Source organism: Bufo gargarizans, chromosome 10, assembly GCF_014858855.1.
Source record: "Bufo gargarizans isolate SCDJY-AF-19 chromosome 10, ASM1485885v1, whole genome shotgun sequence".
NCBI classification, from domain to species: domain Eukaryota; kingdom Metazoa; phylum Chordata; class Amphibia; order Anura; family Bufonidae; genus Bufo; species Bufo gargarizans.
The window spans coordinates 91231045-91246688 of record NC_058089.1 but is presented as its reverse complement, the minus strand read 5'-3'; the positions used below and the strand labels follow the sequence as shown (position 1 = coordinate 91246688).

General features: G+C 42.4%; 1 protein-coding gene across 3 annotated transcripts in view; it reads left to right on the top strand.

Annotated features, from left to right (window-relative positions):
- Nucleotides 1-15222, top strand: part of FTO (FTO alpha-ketoglutarate dependent dioxygenase) — a 273069-nt gene extending 257847 nt beyond the window's left edge. For 2 of the 3 annotated variants that reach the window (XM_044270300.1, XM_044270298.1), the window contains exon 9: nucleotides 14811-15222. In XM_044270300.1, the coding sequence (XP_044126235.1) occupies nucleotides 14811-14958 (148 nt within the window). In that variant the 3' untranslated portion in view covers nucleotides 14959-15222. The remainder of the gene's footprint in view (nucleotides 1-14810) is intronic. The other variant, XM_044270299.1, reaches the window with a different exon arrangement.
- Nucleotides 15223-15644: the final 422 nt, after the last annotated feature.

The window sequence follows — 15644 nt, the reverse complement described above, 5'->3', positions numbered from 1 at the left end:
ATTGGAATGAGTTATATAGTCCCTTCTATGGCACCCAGAAAGACGTCATCAGAATACTTGGCATTTTGCAGATCAATGCTCAGAGCATTACAGTAAAATCTATTGATTAAAGCAGGAGGTATAATGTTGGTCATTTAGAATGGGGAGTGAGGCAATGCTGGGGAATAATTTATCCTCTGACTTCACATTAACCTTTTATTGACTCTCTTGCAGGCTTATAATTAACACTCACTTTAGCTAAAGTAGTTTTTTTCCCCCCTAATAATATGACCAGGGGCTGGGGATGTGGATGACGTCCCGTAGAGTCTGTGGAGCAGCACACTGTTTGGACAGTTATTAAGCTGTGTTCTTTGGATTTGCTGAAAATTTCGGCATGGTGATATTTATTTCTAGAAAATGCAATGGCATATTATACAGCAAGACGATGCTGGGTATTTCAGCAGTATTAGGCCTCTTTCACACGGGCGTTGCGGGAAAATGTGCGGGTGCGTTGCGGGAACACCCGCGATTTTTCCGCGCGAGTGCAAAACATTGTAATGCGTTTTACACTCGCGTGAGAAAAATCGCGCATGTTTGGTACCCAAACCCGAACTTCTTCACAGAAGTTCGGGCTTGGGATCAGTGTTCTGTAGATTGTATTATTTTCCCTTATAACATGGTTATAAGGGAAAATAATAGCATTCTGAATACATGCATAGTAAAATAGCGCTGGAGGGGTTAAAAATAATTTTTAATTTTTTTTAACTCACCTTAGTCCACTTACTCGCGTAGCCCGGCATCTCCTTCTGTCTTCATCTTAGCTTTGTGTAGCAACAGGACCTGTGGTGACGTCACTCCGGTCATCACATGATCCATCACCATGGTAAAAGATCATGTGATGACTGTGACGTCACCAAAGGTCCTTGTTGCTATACAGAGCTAAGATCAAGACAGAAGGAGATGCCGGGCTACGCGAGCAAGTGGACTAAGGTGAGTTCAATTATTATTTATTTATTTATTAACCCCTCCAGCGCTATTGTACTATGCATTCTGTATTCAGAATGCTATTAGTTTCCCTTATAACCATGCTATAAGGGAAAATAATAATGATCGGGTCTCCATCCCGATCGTCTCCTAGCAACCGTGCGTGAAAATCGCACCGCATCCGCACTTGCTTGCGGATGCTTGCGATTTTCACGCAACCCTATTCACTTCTATGGGGCCTGCGTTACGTGAAAAACGCAGAATATAGAGCATGCTGCGATTTTCACGCAACGCACAAGTGATGCGTTCAACTCACGCATCGCATCCGCGCGGAATACTCGCCCGTGTGAAAGGGGCCTTAATCTCATGAATGGTATACAGGATTACAAAAACATGTCTGCTTTCTTCCAGAAGCACTACTACATGTTTCCACAGGTTGGGTTAGGTATTGCAGCTAGCTCCACTGTAAGGCCCAATTCAGACGGCCATATTTTCCATCCGTACACGCAACGGACAAAACACGGACCTATTAAAGTCAATGGTGCAACCATAGGTCTGTGCAGAGACACTAAGGCTACTTTGACATATGCACTAAAGGTATCCGGCAGAGGAACAGCCTGTTGGAATTCACCATATCCAGCATAGCCAGATAGGGCCATGCACTGCACGACCCCATTGACTATAATGGAATTTGACCAGTTTCCGGCATGAGCGCCAGATTTTGGCCTGACCAAAACCAGTACATGCATTGTTTTGTTTTTTTTATGGGCAGACCTCGGCACTCATCCTGGAAATAGGACTGATCACCGCTAGATCCCATTAGAGGCTCCGATAGTGAGCAGCTAGATCCACTGAATTACGGTAGGCTGTACCTCTGCCTAATGTGAAACTAGCCTAACCATGCTCAATTTTTTTCTGTCTGAAACTCATCCATTCAAGGGTGCAAAAAAATGGGTGCAGGCTGACAACATGGACCCTCTACATGAATTGATATGTAGCCGTTTTTTGTGGAGAGAAATCAGGGCTAAATATGGCTGCCTTTTAAAAAGGATTTATCTCATGAGACAACTGCTTTATTTTTTTTTCCTAATATCCTCTTGTTTTTGTTTTTTGTCATTGTCATATTCTTTGGTAGTTTCCGAGGTCTTGAAAAAAAAAGTTAAAACATAAAATACATTTGAAAGTTGTGGAACTTTTCATTATACAATAAAAAGGCCTTATCTACATACAAATTAATATTTTGTAAAATGTAAATTATGCCATTGGTTTTTGAGAATCGTTGACAACTCGTATGATACTTCCTGTTTTTTAAAAATGGCCGCCGTAGCCAAGTCAAAAGAGAGACCAATATCTCGTAAAAATAAACCGGAATGACCACATTTTGGTGATCCTATAACTTTTATTTTGCTAATATGTGGCCAATATTACATTTTTGGGTGGAAATCCACTTCAAATTGAACTCTATTGGTGATTGGATGAGCCCATTTCAAGTCCAACTAGGAGCATGTTACCATCTTGGATGTGGATTTGGATTGTTGGCACATTACATTTGTCATCTGACCATTACCGGTAATACAATGACTAGCTCGGTGTTATATAAACTCATGTCAGTGTGATCTTCGAGGCTGCTGACTAGTCGTTGTGTTGATGGTCCAGATCCACTCCAAAGGATGCTTCATTTTCTCTCTCGACCAAGAGCCGTATGGCAAAATCTACTTTGTGACTTTAATGGGCTTCACTTATGATAGCTGCTGGACCCTGGCAAATCATAACAAAAAATGCATGTGGTTTTGGCCCTGTGGACAAGCAGACTGTGAATGCACCCTCACAGAGCGGCAGTTCCAAATGATCCCCGTTTCTCTTAGTGCATGACCAGGAGGCAAACTGATTTTAATAGTGTGTGAGTCTACCATTGTGATACAATGGAACAGTCCTGGTAATGATGCTCATGTCGAGCCCTGGTATCTGTGTAATGTGGTTCAGAACCTGTTTTAATGAGAATAAACAGAATTGATGATGATGATGTTGCAATATCGAATGCTTCATTAATAATTAAATGACTGGTTTTTGTTGTGTGTTCTGCTAAAAAAGGGCCCAGGAGATTGCAATGTTGTGGCTGAAATAACATCTGGTCAGCATTGTACATTGTCAATCATTTATTACGTGCCACAGTTAGCTTCTTATTAGTGATTATGGAAACATTAGGTCAACATGTATTAACGGTTGTTTAAAAGAAGTGAATGCAAATGAAGACAGCGTTGTTGCTCTTAGCAATCCAAGTACGGTACATGTGTCATTTTTGCAAATTATATAGGCAAATAAAATAGACCTTGCCCACAGTTGGCCAAAAGTTTTCTTTGACCATCTCATTTCACGTAAAACTGGAAAAATTATTGGTTTGAGGGAGTATGCAGGTTATTTAGGGAGGGGTGAGCAGCCACCTGACATGTGCAACATGGTTGTATTGTGGAAAAACCACAAGATCGGCCAAAAAAATAGCCAATACTGTTTTCCACCTTGATGTTCTTGCAAATGCCATACCTCCTGCATTGTATGCACAGGCACAGTGGCTCGTCCATATGAGCAGCTGTGCCTGTAACTTCTTTTGCCACATGCAGTTGAATGGGAAAAGTTGCCGGTACAGTCATGCCTGTGCTTATATATACGAGGACACTGTGCTCCTGCAAGTCCCCTTACTTTGCTGAGTGATATATGGCAGAAGACAAAAGTCGCTGATAGGGTTAGTATGTCACAGACTTGTTCCTCACTGCTGTTTGAGTTGTGCTAAGCTGAGCACAATTCCAGTGAAGGCAAAAAGCAAGGAAATCAGTAGGTTGGTGCAGCTTAGACTATCAGGAACCCTGGTGGCAGGAGCCAGTGTGGTGCGTCAAGACTGTGGATATTGGCAAGACTGGTGTAGTCGAGCCGCTGGTTGACAGTGAATGGCGCAGTACACAAGCAGACGTGAATATATGATGATTGTGGTTTTATTTTAGGTTCAAGACAACGCGTTTCAGAGTACGGAGCACCCCATTATCAAGTTTGTAAGAGATGTTGCTGTGTATATGGCGCGAATGCCAGTGAGTGCAGCAGCTACGAAGCGCGACCCGGCCCTTCTGCAAAGACATGTGCAGCGTTCAGGCTCTTAGGCAGTTGAAACGTTTAAACTGCCTATGAGCCTGAACGCTGCATGTGTCTTTGCAGCAGAGCCAGGTCGCACTTCCTAGCGGCTTCACTCACTGGCGTTCACGCCATATACACAGCTACGTCTGTTACACAGACTTGATAAAGGTATCCTCCGTAATCTGAAACGCGTTGTCTTGAACCTAAAATAAAACTGCAAGCATCATATATTCACATCTGGTTGTGTACTGCGCCATTCACTGTCAACCATCAGCTCGACTACACCAGTCTTACTTTGCTGAGTGTCAGGGATCCCCGATGTAATGTTTCTATTGTTCAAGTTAATCTGAAATGAAAAATGTTGCTTTAGTCATAAAGGGGTTTTGCCACTAACAACATATCCCGTATCCAACACTTATGTGCCCCCCTCACTCCTTTCTCATTTGGGACTCCCGGTTCCCCATTTTCATGAATTGCTGGTAGTCGCAGTGGTAGGAACCCAAGCAATAAGACACTTCTCCCATAACCCGTGAATAAGGGATGTGTTGTTAGTGTAAAACCCCCTTTAATTATAAAATGCTTACTGTTCTGTATATACAGCTTTCGTGGAGAACTATAAGTCTCCATGGTGATAGACCACAAACAAACTGCATTGGGATGCTTCCTTCAATGTGTCCGTTCCTGGTTGCTACCCCCTCAAACACTATGTTAAATAAAGGACTAGACTAGAATTGAGCTTGACTGCAGGATCAGACTATACAGCTTATTTGTAGTCTGTTACCATGGATACCTATAGTTTTCCGTAAGAGCCATAGGCACAAAACTGCAGAAGACTTACATTCAATAAAATAAGAAGCAAAATCTTATATATAAAGCTAAGTGTGTATGTATGTCCGCTAAAGGAATCTGCACCGTCGCATTTACAATCACGAAATTTGGCACACAGGTACATCAGGTGTTCGGGAATGTTTTAGACCAGGTCTCAGCTCTCTAGGACGTACCGTTCCTGAGATATTCCCCCAAAAAATGCATTAGCCAATAGAAGCTTGGTCACATGACCCTTATCAGCCAATAGAAGCTTGCAGGCCGTTAGCCTCCACATACACAGTTTTACTCCAGGTTTCCATAACAACCCCGCCCCAAGGTCCCGCCAATCCTTATCCGGTTAGGCCATGCCCCCTCGCACTCCGCAGCTGACGGGGATTGAAAAAAATCAAGGTAAAAATCTACTTCTGTCAGCTGCAGGGGTGAGAGGGACGGTGACTTTCTTCCTACAGCTCACACTCAGACAGCACAGTGCAGAGTGAGCTGTTCAAAAGGACAACTTGTGTCTGTCCAGGCCCTGCGCCGGACGGAGGACAGGGAGTCTGAAAGCCGGACTGGCCACCCTAGGGGCAGGCTGCTATGGAGGTCACGATTAAGGGGATGGTCCGGTATGGAGGTCAGTGTTAAGGGGCTGATTGATGTAAAGGCCACTGTTAAGGGGCCGGGGGGTTGTGCAAGTCACGGTCAAGGGGGTGGTGTGGTGTGAAACTCACTGTTAAAGAGGAAGGCTGCTGTAAAGGTCAAAGTTAAGGGGGTGGGCTGCTGTGGAGGTCCAATTTTAAGGGACGGGGCACTGTGGGAGGGGGGGTCAGTGTTAAGGAGTGAGGGGCTCTGGAGGTCACTGTTAAGGGGGTGGGGTGCTGTAGATGTCACTGTTATAGTGGGATAGTGTTGATATCTTTTAACGACACAGACAAACATTAAAAAAAATAGATTAAATATACCCGAGCGAAGCCGGGCCCTTCAGCTGGTAAATAATAATGGTTGCATAAGTAGACCCTTTCTTTGAATAGCATTGTAAAAAGTGCGCTGGATAGTGCTAGCCTTGAGCTGTACAAATCTTACATTGTAAGCTTTATTTTATGCCGGGACCTATGTAAATAAATGCACTGTTTATACCATATAACGCAATATACTATGTCAGCACAGTATAAATGATCATAAAAAAAAAAATACTCAATTAAAGATGAGTAAATTCTGTATGCAGAATAAGGCCTCATGCACACTAACGTATTTTCTTTCTGGGTTTTTTTGCGCATCGTATGCGGAACCATTCATTTCAATGGGTCCGCCAAAAAAACTGAAGTTATTCCGTGTGCATTCCGTTTCCATATGTCCGTATTCCTGTGCCCCCAAAAAATAGAACACGTCCTATTATTGTCTGTATTACGGATAAGGATAGTACTGTTCTATTAGGGGCCCGCTGTTCCGTTCCGCAAAATGCGCAATGCACACGCACGTCATCCGTATTTTTTACAGATCCGTTTTTTGCAGACCGCAAAATACATACGGTCGTGTGCATGAGGCCTAAGTAGAATAAAGGTCACAGTCTCAATTGTGAAAATATGGTGTTTTTATATCTGAAATACTTTTTGTGCCCATAGTTTGGCATTCAATTCATAAAAAGTGAACAGTCCATCAAATGCCTGACTGGCAGTGAAGATGTTAAGAATGGCTCATTCTCCACAAATCTCTTTACCCATCAGAGTCTCTTAATACAAGTATCAGAGTATTCATGCCAGAAGGCCCATTGCTGGTTACCCACTGCCTGTCCCTTTAATCCGCTTGTTTTAAATAACTAATGAGAAACATTTAAACTCATTACTCTTTCTGCGGGGGCCTTCAGGTCGGCTAATCTTATTATTTATGAAGTGATGTGCTCTGTGATAGTACTTAGTGCATGTTAACAGATGCTATTATCTCAAGCTGAATCGTGAACGCAGCAGATATATGAGAATGTTATACGGTGATTCCACTGCAGGCGTGTTATGTACGACGGTGAGAGTGTAGAAGACCACAAGGAGACCATAAAGAACACCATGACACTGGCTCAGGAGGTGCCAGAAGTCATGTTATGAGTCCATTTATAAATCTCAGGGGGAAGACACCATTAGGACCAATTCATTTTTTACATTAAATTAAGGAACCAAAAGGTTCTAATGTATGCTTGTAATGTAGAACATATTTTACATCACATGACTAATGAGGCCTGACGAGATAATGATCAAGACATCTCTGATTGGAAGAAGAGAACAAAGTTCACAAACTGTTCCCATATTGGAAAAAATCCTGAATCCCATTGTGTCCAGAGAAGATATTAAACTGGATCACACAGTTCATCTATAGGGTGTTCTTCGCCCATAAACAGATGTGTCCACCCTTACACTCCCGAGAATTTAGTTAAGGGCTACAATTTCTCAGTAAAGGAATTTAATACATTATTATGGCATACTCACAAAACACTTAACAGGCTGCAATTCACATCATAACCACTGGGCGTCCACATATAGACACATATAGCTATAGCATAAACAACTCCAAACTGAGTATCTCACTCATTTTGAGATATGTCAAGCCAAGAGAAAAGGTAAGGAGGGACACATCTGTATTTGGTTAGAGTCTGGGTACTCTACTGGACAAATGATTTAAGAGTGTGTTGGTTCTGATGAACTTAGTTGAAAGCCAAGGCAAAAAGTTTAGCCAGCAGCTGCCAGTACCAACAGGAATACAGTAATTGTATAGGTGGGTAAAAATTGAGCGTTCGGGTGGGATGCTAGAGGAAGAACCTAGAGAGGATCAGAACAAGGAGATATGGTAGCCAAGAACACAGTGTAATAGGGCACAATCTGGGATTGGTAGGTGGCATTGCACTTAGCAGTGGCAGTGTCGGAAGCTGCAGATGATGCCAGTCCATCATGTTTTGACTAGTAGGTTTACTGCTGTTGTGTCATCTTCCCTGTCTATTAGTTTGTTCAGGGCAACTGCTATGCAACAGCCGATGCATTAGTGTGGGTCAACTGATCACTGGTTAAAGCTAGTTTCGTTTGGGAAGCAGTTCCTGATTGGATAGCCTTTCTTAAAGTATTTGTGGTCTCTGATGTGAAAATGCCAGCAAATTCTTGCATATATTATCTATTTCCTTGTTTAGTTACTCTTTGCTTTTAGTTTGGTTCTTGTGATTATCCTTGTCCAGGTGTTGATTCTTTATCTTGGTCGGTGCCCTTGCTGTTTGAATTTGCATTGATTCCAGTTCAGCTTTGCTCAGTTTGGGTTTTTAGGTCTCTGGATCCTAGCACCCTCCATCTGTTGTGTTAGGGTCAGTATTTTAAAGTGGGGTCTTAATAGGGGGATATTTAGGGCCATTGAGAGTCAGTGGTATAGTGACAAGAATGGATACATGGAAAGATTCAGGGAGAGTTAGTTAGGATTAGCTGTTTTCTGTTTGTTCACCTTTAGTTATCTTCATCTGTCTTCTTCATTACCTGGCTGTCATGATCATCTGTCTGCTTCATTAACTGACTGACCTCTCCTTTATCCGTTTGTACCATTGTCTGTTTACCATCATCATTCGGTTCCTGTCATCTAATGACTTTATTCTTCTGCATATCTGTTACCTGCCAGTTTTGATATGTGTTTCATAATATAATTCTTGCTACCATCCAGTTATTATACAGTTTGGCTCTACTGTAATCCTTGTGGGTATTGGAGTACTTGGAGACACTAGTTCCTGGGAAAGGCAAACACTATAGGCAAAGTTGCAATTGTGTTAACAACTGGCGTCTATACACGTGCCAAGGTAACTTTATTACAGATGCAGTTAAAGGGGTTGTCCAGGTTCAGAGCTGAACCCGGACATAACCTGTTCTTTGTTCCTTTAGCATGTATGAGTGGAGCATCAGAGCATTTCTTGCTCCGATGCTCCCCTTTCCCCTGCATCGGGCAGGGCGCGGTCTGTCTTGTTTACTTCCTGACTATTCTAGACAGAGACTTCCCTCTAGCAGTGTTCCCGGTGACATCATCGGCACTAATGGGCAGTCTTATAGCGCTGCCCAAGGCTGTTTTAGAGCCTAGGGTAGGGCTATAGACCACCCATTAGTACCGGTGACATCCCCGGGATCACTGCTAGGCGGAGGTCTCTGTTTAGAATAGTCAGGAAGTAAACAAGACAGACCGTGCCCTGCGTGATGCACTCATACATGCTAAATGAGTGAAGAAGAGGTCCCCTTTAAAATCAAGTTTTTGTTTGACGTACTGATTTACAGATTAGGTAGTAATAGTAGCGTTAGGCCTATTTCATATGGCAGTGTTTAGTCAGTGATTTCCATCAGTGATTGTGAGCAAAAACCAGGAGTGGGTTTTACACAGAATTAAGGTATACTGGAAACATATCAACTTGTTTTTGACCCAATCCTGGTTTTGGCTTACAATCAGTGATGGAAATGACTGGCCAAGCAGTGATGTGGGAATTAGGTCTTAATATTAGATATCAGTAATTTCACTCTCTTTTAAAAGAGTTGTGCCACAAAAAAAAATTCTACATTATTTAAACCAGCACCTGAATCTGAATTCTGTAATTGCATGCACTTAAAAAGTTTACCCTAGTCAGTGAGCTAGTCAATAAAATGTATCTGCTGTTTGTTATTTTCCTTATTTCTTGTCCACCTCACTGAGGTGGTCGCACATGCTCATTTAAAATCTTCAGTTGTCACCAGCCATATCTTCTGTTAGCAGCTGTGGCAGTTACAGGGAAAGAGAAAGGATATGTCCACTGAGCTACCAGCCTGAAATAAATGTAGAAGAACTATTGGAACAATGAATGTGGAGATCTCCTGTTCCATGTGAGGTACAGGGCTGGTTCTAGCTTGTTAGACATAGATTGTCCTGTTCTATATGATGTACGATTTTCATGTTTTACATCAATCACGGCATAACCCCTTTAATGGGGAAATGAATACTGGTAACTAGGGGCTACTGATCACCATGGCAGCTCTTTTTTTAAAGGGACTGTCTGTAAAGAACATATCTGGAGAATGTCTAAAATTTGAATGTTGGCATCAGCAGTATTTGTCGAAAAAGCAGCTCGGCTTTTCAAACAGCTATAGGTTGTTTAATCCCTTGAAGATATAATCTCATGGTGACAACATGTCGTGAAATTTATGGCACAAAGAGGTCATGACGAAGATGCCGGGATATATAATGGTCCAAGATATACTGAGAATGTACTACAACATAGTAGTTTAGGAGTATGACATTGTAGAAGCAACCGGAGTACTTCCCAGTAGTAATACGGTAGATAATGGTATAATCATCTGTTTTACTGACGGGTCCCTCTAGCACTGTTATAACGTAAGACTTTTTCTTTCGGAGGCTTATATACCTATTTACATAGAGATTAATTCTGCTTTTAGATGTTTATTTTATTCTAATGTGGAGAAGCTTGTCCAGAGGAAATTGTCATGTTCTCTTTGAAGTTCATTTAAGGATTTTTTTAAGGCTGAATGACTAAATTTGATGGCCTATAATATTGAAATATTTTGAAGCTTTTAAATGTTGATTCTACTCACATTGCTGTAGTACCTTGTGAATATCTGAAAGGGGTTGTATAGTTAAAAAATATATAAAACTCATTTCCTTTAGGGAATTCTGAGTTATGTTGCGGACATTCATCCATTACCTATATCACAGAGTAGCTACAAAGTGCACCTCCATTGTCGGACTGAGATGCCTAGGGCCCACCAATAAAATGACTTCTGGTGGCCCACTCGTACAGCTACATGCAAATATTATCTGACCCCAATTCAGAAATCCCTAAGATTGGAACACACATTTATCTTCAGTAGTAGCCCACTACCTAGACTGTGCCTCGGACTTTCCTGTTCTAGAAGTCATCTCAGTTACCCAGTGCATCTATAATAATAAACTGGGTAGCATGTTAAATGATATGCCCTATATTCTATATGATCGCCTAGGCTGGATGCTGTACTCTGAATATCTGCATGTAGTGCAGTCATTGTACTGTGCCATGTGCCACTTGTGCAGGGTGTGTGGGAGGACTGGGGGCTGAGGAAGACATTTGCAGTGTGTGAACCTAGCCTTAGAGTATTGTACGTTAACACACAGAAGATTTGTTGCAGACATTTCAGTGACTGTTCCATTCATCTGAATGAAACTTGCAGAAATCAATGGGGGGAATTTCTCATAGACTGGTGTTGTATGCCAGTCTATGATATCACCTGTGCTGCGCCCAATTTTTGACGAGGCACATGCCTGGTCATAAATTAGGCGCATCCCCCGCCGTTCCGTGCACCTAAACTGAAATACCTGGCATATATTTCAAAATGGTCTTTCTCTTGCCACGCCCCTTCTCGAAAAAGTGACGGGGGCGGCGCAGAGGCATTTAAAAAAAATTGCATATGTGAGGTTTACAACTTGTTTTAAATGAAAATGGAGTGGGGGGAATGTTAAAGCGGTTGGCCTATCTCACACATTGGTGGCATATCATTAGGATATGCCATATCATTATGTATTAGGATATGCCACCAGTGTCCTGTAGGTGAGGGTCCCACCACACGAACGGAGCATACAAAGTGAAGGAGAGCAGACTGCGCATGCGCAACCTCCCTTCTTTTCTATGGGAGTGCCGAAAATAGCCGAGAGCTGGCTCGGTTATTTCTGTCAGCCCCATAGAAGTGAACGGAGCGGTGCCTGTGCTTGCACGTTGCGCTTCCCATTCATTACTATGGGAGCATGTGCCACTCGGCTATTTTCATCAGTCCCATAGAAATGAATGAAAGGCAGCAGCGCATGCGCAGTCCATTCTCTTTCACTTTGCCGGCTCCGTTTTGGAGAGAGATGCAGGTTCCACCTCTGGGACCCCCACCTATCAGATGTTGGTGGCATATCCTAGCGATATGCCATCAATATGCGAGATAGGTCAGCCCCTTCAAATTCCCTCAATGTGTTGGCCTCCAAAGCAAACCCTTTTTGAAAGGTGTGGGACTGTTTTTCGCTCAAATCTGCAGCATGTGGATATGCCCTAAGCAAACCATTTGCCACAATATTACCTATGTTATTAGAGTAAAAATTTTCATCAGGGAGTTACTTATTCGGGCTCCCTAAGAACTAGTACGGCCTTGCCAACACTGAGCCGGTATAAGCTCCTACAAAGACATCAGATGTTACAGCAACTGGGCCGCAAGCCAGTGAAGAAGGATGGGAATGGGAAGAAAATGAGAACCCGTTCTATTACACTAATTGCTTGTCACTATTTCTATTAAAGCAATAATATTAATACCACTACTTCTCGGATGCCATTGCTTATCCATGTGCTCTCTATGGGTGGCCCTTTTATGGATAAAATCAAACAATGTAAAAAAAGATATTGCTTGGGGTCAAGTATCTGCGCTAGCTTTACCAGTGCTTTTATTACATTCTAATTGTCATATTGAAAACAAACATTGAATTTAATGCAATTCCTTAAAATGATTCAATAGACACCCAAGTGCGCACTGACTCTTCAGCATGGAAATCAAGTTGACGGAGAAGAATACTTGTGAACTTAGATATACTTGGTTCATGACTTCATCAGGAAGTCACGGGCATAGCTATGGGATGACTGGTGAGGCTTGTGCCTTGGGTTTTGGGCGCCAGTGAGGGGCCGCTCAGGGTGAGTTCACATCACCTTTATTGATTTCCATTGTTCTGTTTCGTTTGAGGAGCAGAACAAAGAAAGTAACAAAAGTGTCGGAAACGGCACATAACTGTCAGGAACGGAGCCAAACAGATCCCTTTTGCTAAAATTGGGTCTATTCAGGATCCCGCTTTTTTATAAAAGAAAAAAGTCTTTAATGCAGGACCTATCTCTCCACTGTTTTTAATGGGATCCGCGACTGAGGCTTTGAGCGGAGCCTCCAATCCAGATGTGAACAAGCCCCATTTAGATACAAGGCTAGAGCCACATACCAAATCTACGTTCTGGATGATGGGGTATCCTAGCTGAAACACTATCTAACAAAATACTATATTTCCTAATCACCCGTATGTAGCAGGACTAGAACTGCCTTGTTATCTATAGGAATAAAATCTAGAAATTGAAAGATCTGTAATATCTACCATCAGGGGAATTATTTTGTACAAATGACAAGGTCATAACATCCGTGTGTTTTATGTATTGGAAACTGCTGATGGCCCGGCCACAATGCTTTAATGGCTTCACTGTCAGTTTTGACCAAAGTCAAGAGGTCAGAGTTAAAGGCTTCCAAGCAGAAAATCTGCTACCATTAACCCCCTATGGGAACCACATGACTTGCTGCACTCTCGTGTAATAGGAAGAGTCACAGTGTGCCACAGCTGCTTTCAAGTGTGTGACAGTGCCTTGTAGTCAGTGTCATAATGGGTATTTTCGAACTAATAGAAAGATTAAAAGCAGATCTTGCTCTTCATTTTTCTGTTAGGAACTATATGTTCAAGCAATTTCCTAATCATTCTCCGGGTTCCTCGATCATATGGAGTGGATTTGTGTAATGGGAGAGCAGCTGCATGAAAATAAAATTCTCTGCAGCCGCTCTTCTTGATGATGTTATTAGAATATAGTCCATGGACTTCTCCACACAGCATCATGAGAGCACCCCTCCCCTTTCTGATAGGCCAACCAGGAATAGTTTTTTAGGGAAAAAGAGTTCTCCATAACTACTCTCCGTATTACTCAACACTCTTATGAAACTTGATGCAGATGGAAGAGTTCAGTGTGATATCCTGTGACAAAAGCCATTGAAAAAGTCAATTAAAAGTTTCTTGCCATGCTTTGCTTTACTTAGCCACCTTAAGATGTTAATTACGACATCTGGATTTGATTCTAAAATAGATCCTTTGCAGCTCTACAACTTAAAGGGGTTGTCTCGTGGTGGCATATCGCTAGAATATGCCACCAATGTCAGATAGTTTATAGGTCCCTCCATTCATTTCTTTGGGACTGCCGAAAATAGCTGAGCGCTGGCTCGGTTATTTCTGGTAGTCTCATAGAAGTGAATAAAGCGGTGGTAGTGCTTGCGCTCTTTTATGGGACTTCCGAAAATGATAAAGGGCGCTTGCTCTGCCATTTTCGAAACTCCCATAGAAATAAATGGAGAGCACTCTGCGCATGCGCAATGCGCTGTCTTTCACTTTTAGGGGTCCATTCTGGAGCTAGGTGCAGGTCCTAGAGGTGACATTGGTGGCATATCCTAGCCAGATATCCCAACAGGATTTTGCTTTCTTTCTGCATCCAATAGTCATGCCTTAAAGAGGACCTTTCACTTGTATAAACTATGTGAAGTGAGTCTGCTGCCATATAGAGCGGCGCCCGGGGATCTCACTGCACTTACTATTATCCCCGGGCGCCGCTCCGTTCTCCCGTTATAGGCTCCGGTACCTTTGCTCCTTAAGTTATAGTAGGCGGGTCTTCCCTTGTCCTGTGGGCGTCTCCTTCTCCTAGGCTGCAGCGCTGGCCAATCGCAGCGCACAGCTCACAGCCTGGGAGGTTTTTTTCTCCCAGGCTGTGAGCTGTGCGCTGCGATTGGCCAGCGCTGCAGCCTAGGAGAAGGAGACGCCCACAGGACAAGGGAAGACCCGCCTACTATAACTTAAGGAGCAAAGGTACCGGAGCCTATAACGGGAGAACGGAGCGGCGCCCGGGGATAATAGTAAGTGCAGTGAGATCCCTGGGCGCCGCTCTATATGGCAGCATACTCAGTTCACATAGTTTATACAAGTGAAAGGTCCTCTAAAGTTATTTTTTGCAATCATTAGAATATGTTATGTGTTTATATTTTGTGAAGGACCTGAATTTTCAGAACATTGATAAAGTTTGGATGGTCTTTGTAGATATGATGTTAAGCTTGACCTTGTGTGTTTTCTTCAAGGTGCAGATGCAGTTTGGCAAAGTCTTTACCGATGGACCAGAGGCCTCGCTGCCACCCTTATTGGGAAGAGGATGACTTCTCCATGCCTCTGCCTTTTGATCTCAGTAGAATTTTGACAAAATTGGAAAATTTTATGGAGAAAGACTAAGAAGCTGCTTCAGTGACAACCCATGGAAGTGAACTTCTGCATTTGCTTCTCAGACAGACACACAGCCAGCCTGTCTACTACTAAGCTGTCTACTACTAAGAATAATGTGTAGTGCATTGTAAGAAAAAGAAATGTGTGGAACATTCAAACATTTTTTAGAAGGTCCTTGTATGTATTACCACCATCTGGGGTGTCGTTCATGTACGCTGTGAGAAAAAGACTCAGAAAAATCATCTATAGAAGACTAACTTGTACAGAAAATCATGTGTTCTACCAAAAAGGGCATTAGGAGACCATACTGAAGTCTAAGTTTTATACATTTTAGATCATTTGTGACTCCTAGCACATAAATACTTGGAGAATATACAATATAAATATGCAGTATATGTAGTATAATACCTTGTTCAACACTAAGTTAGATTTTATGATGATATTATTCTCAAATATGAAGATGTCATAATTATTTTTAAATGGGTAGTCCACCACTAAATTGATGGCCCTTTTCTTAAGATATTTGATCTGCGGGAGGCCCCTCCGATCATCAGAATGAAAGTTCAACAGCCCCAGGGTCATCTATACATACAACTATGCCAGATACCACAGCTCAGCCTCATTCAGATTGTACCTCCACCAATCAATTGTCAACTTTATGGATAGTCCAATAATATTTGGTGCCGGAATACCCC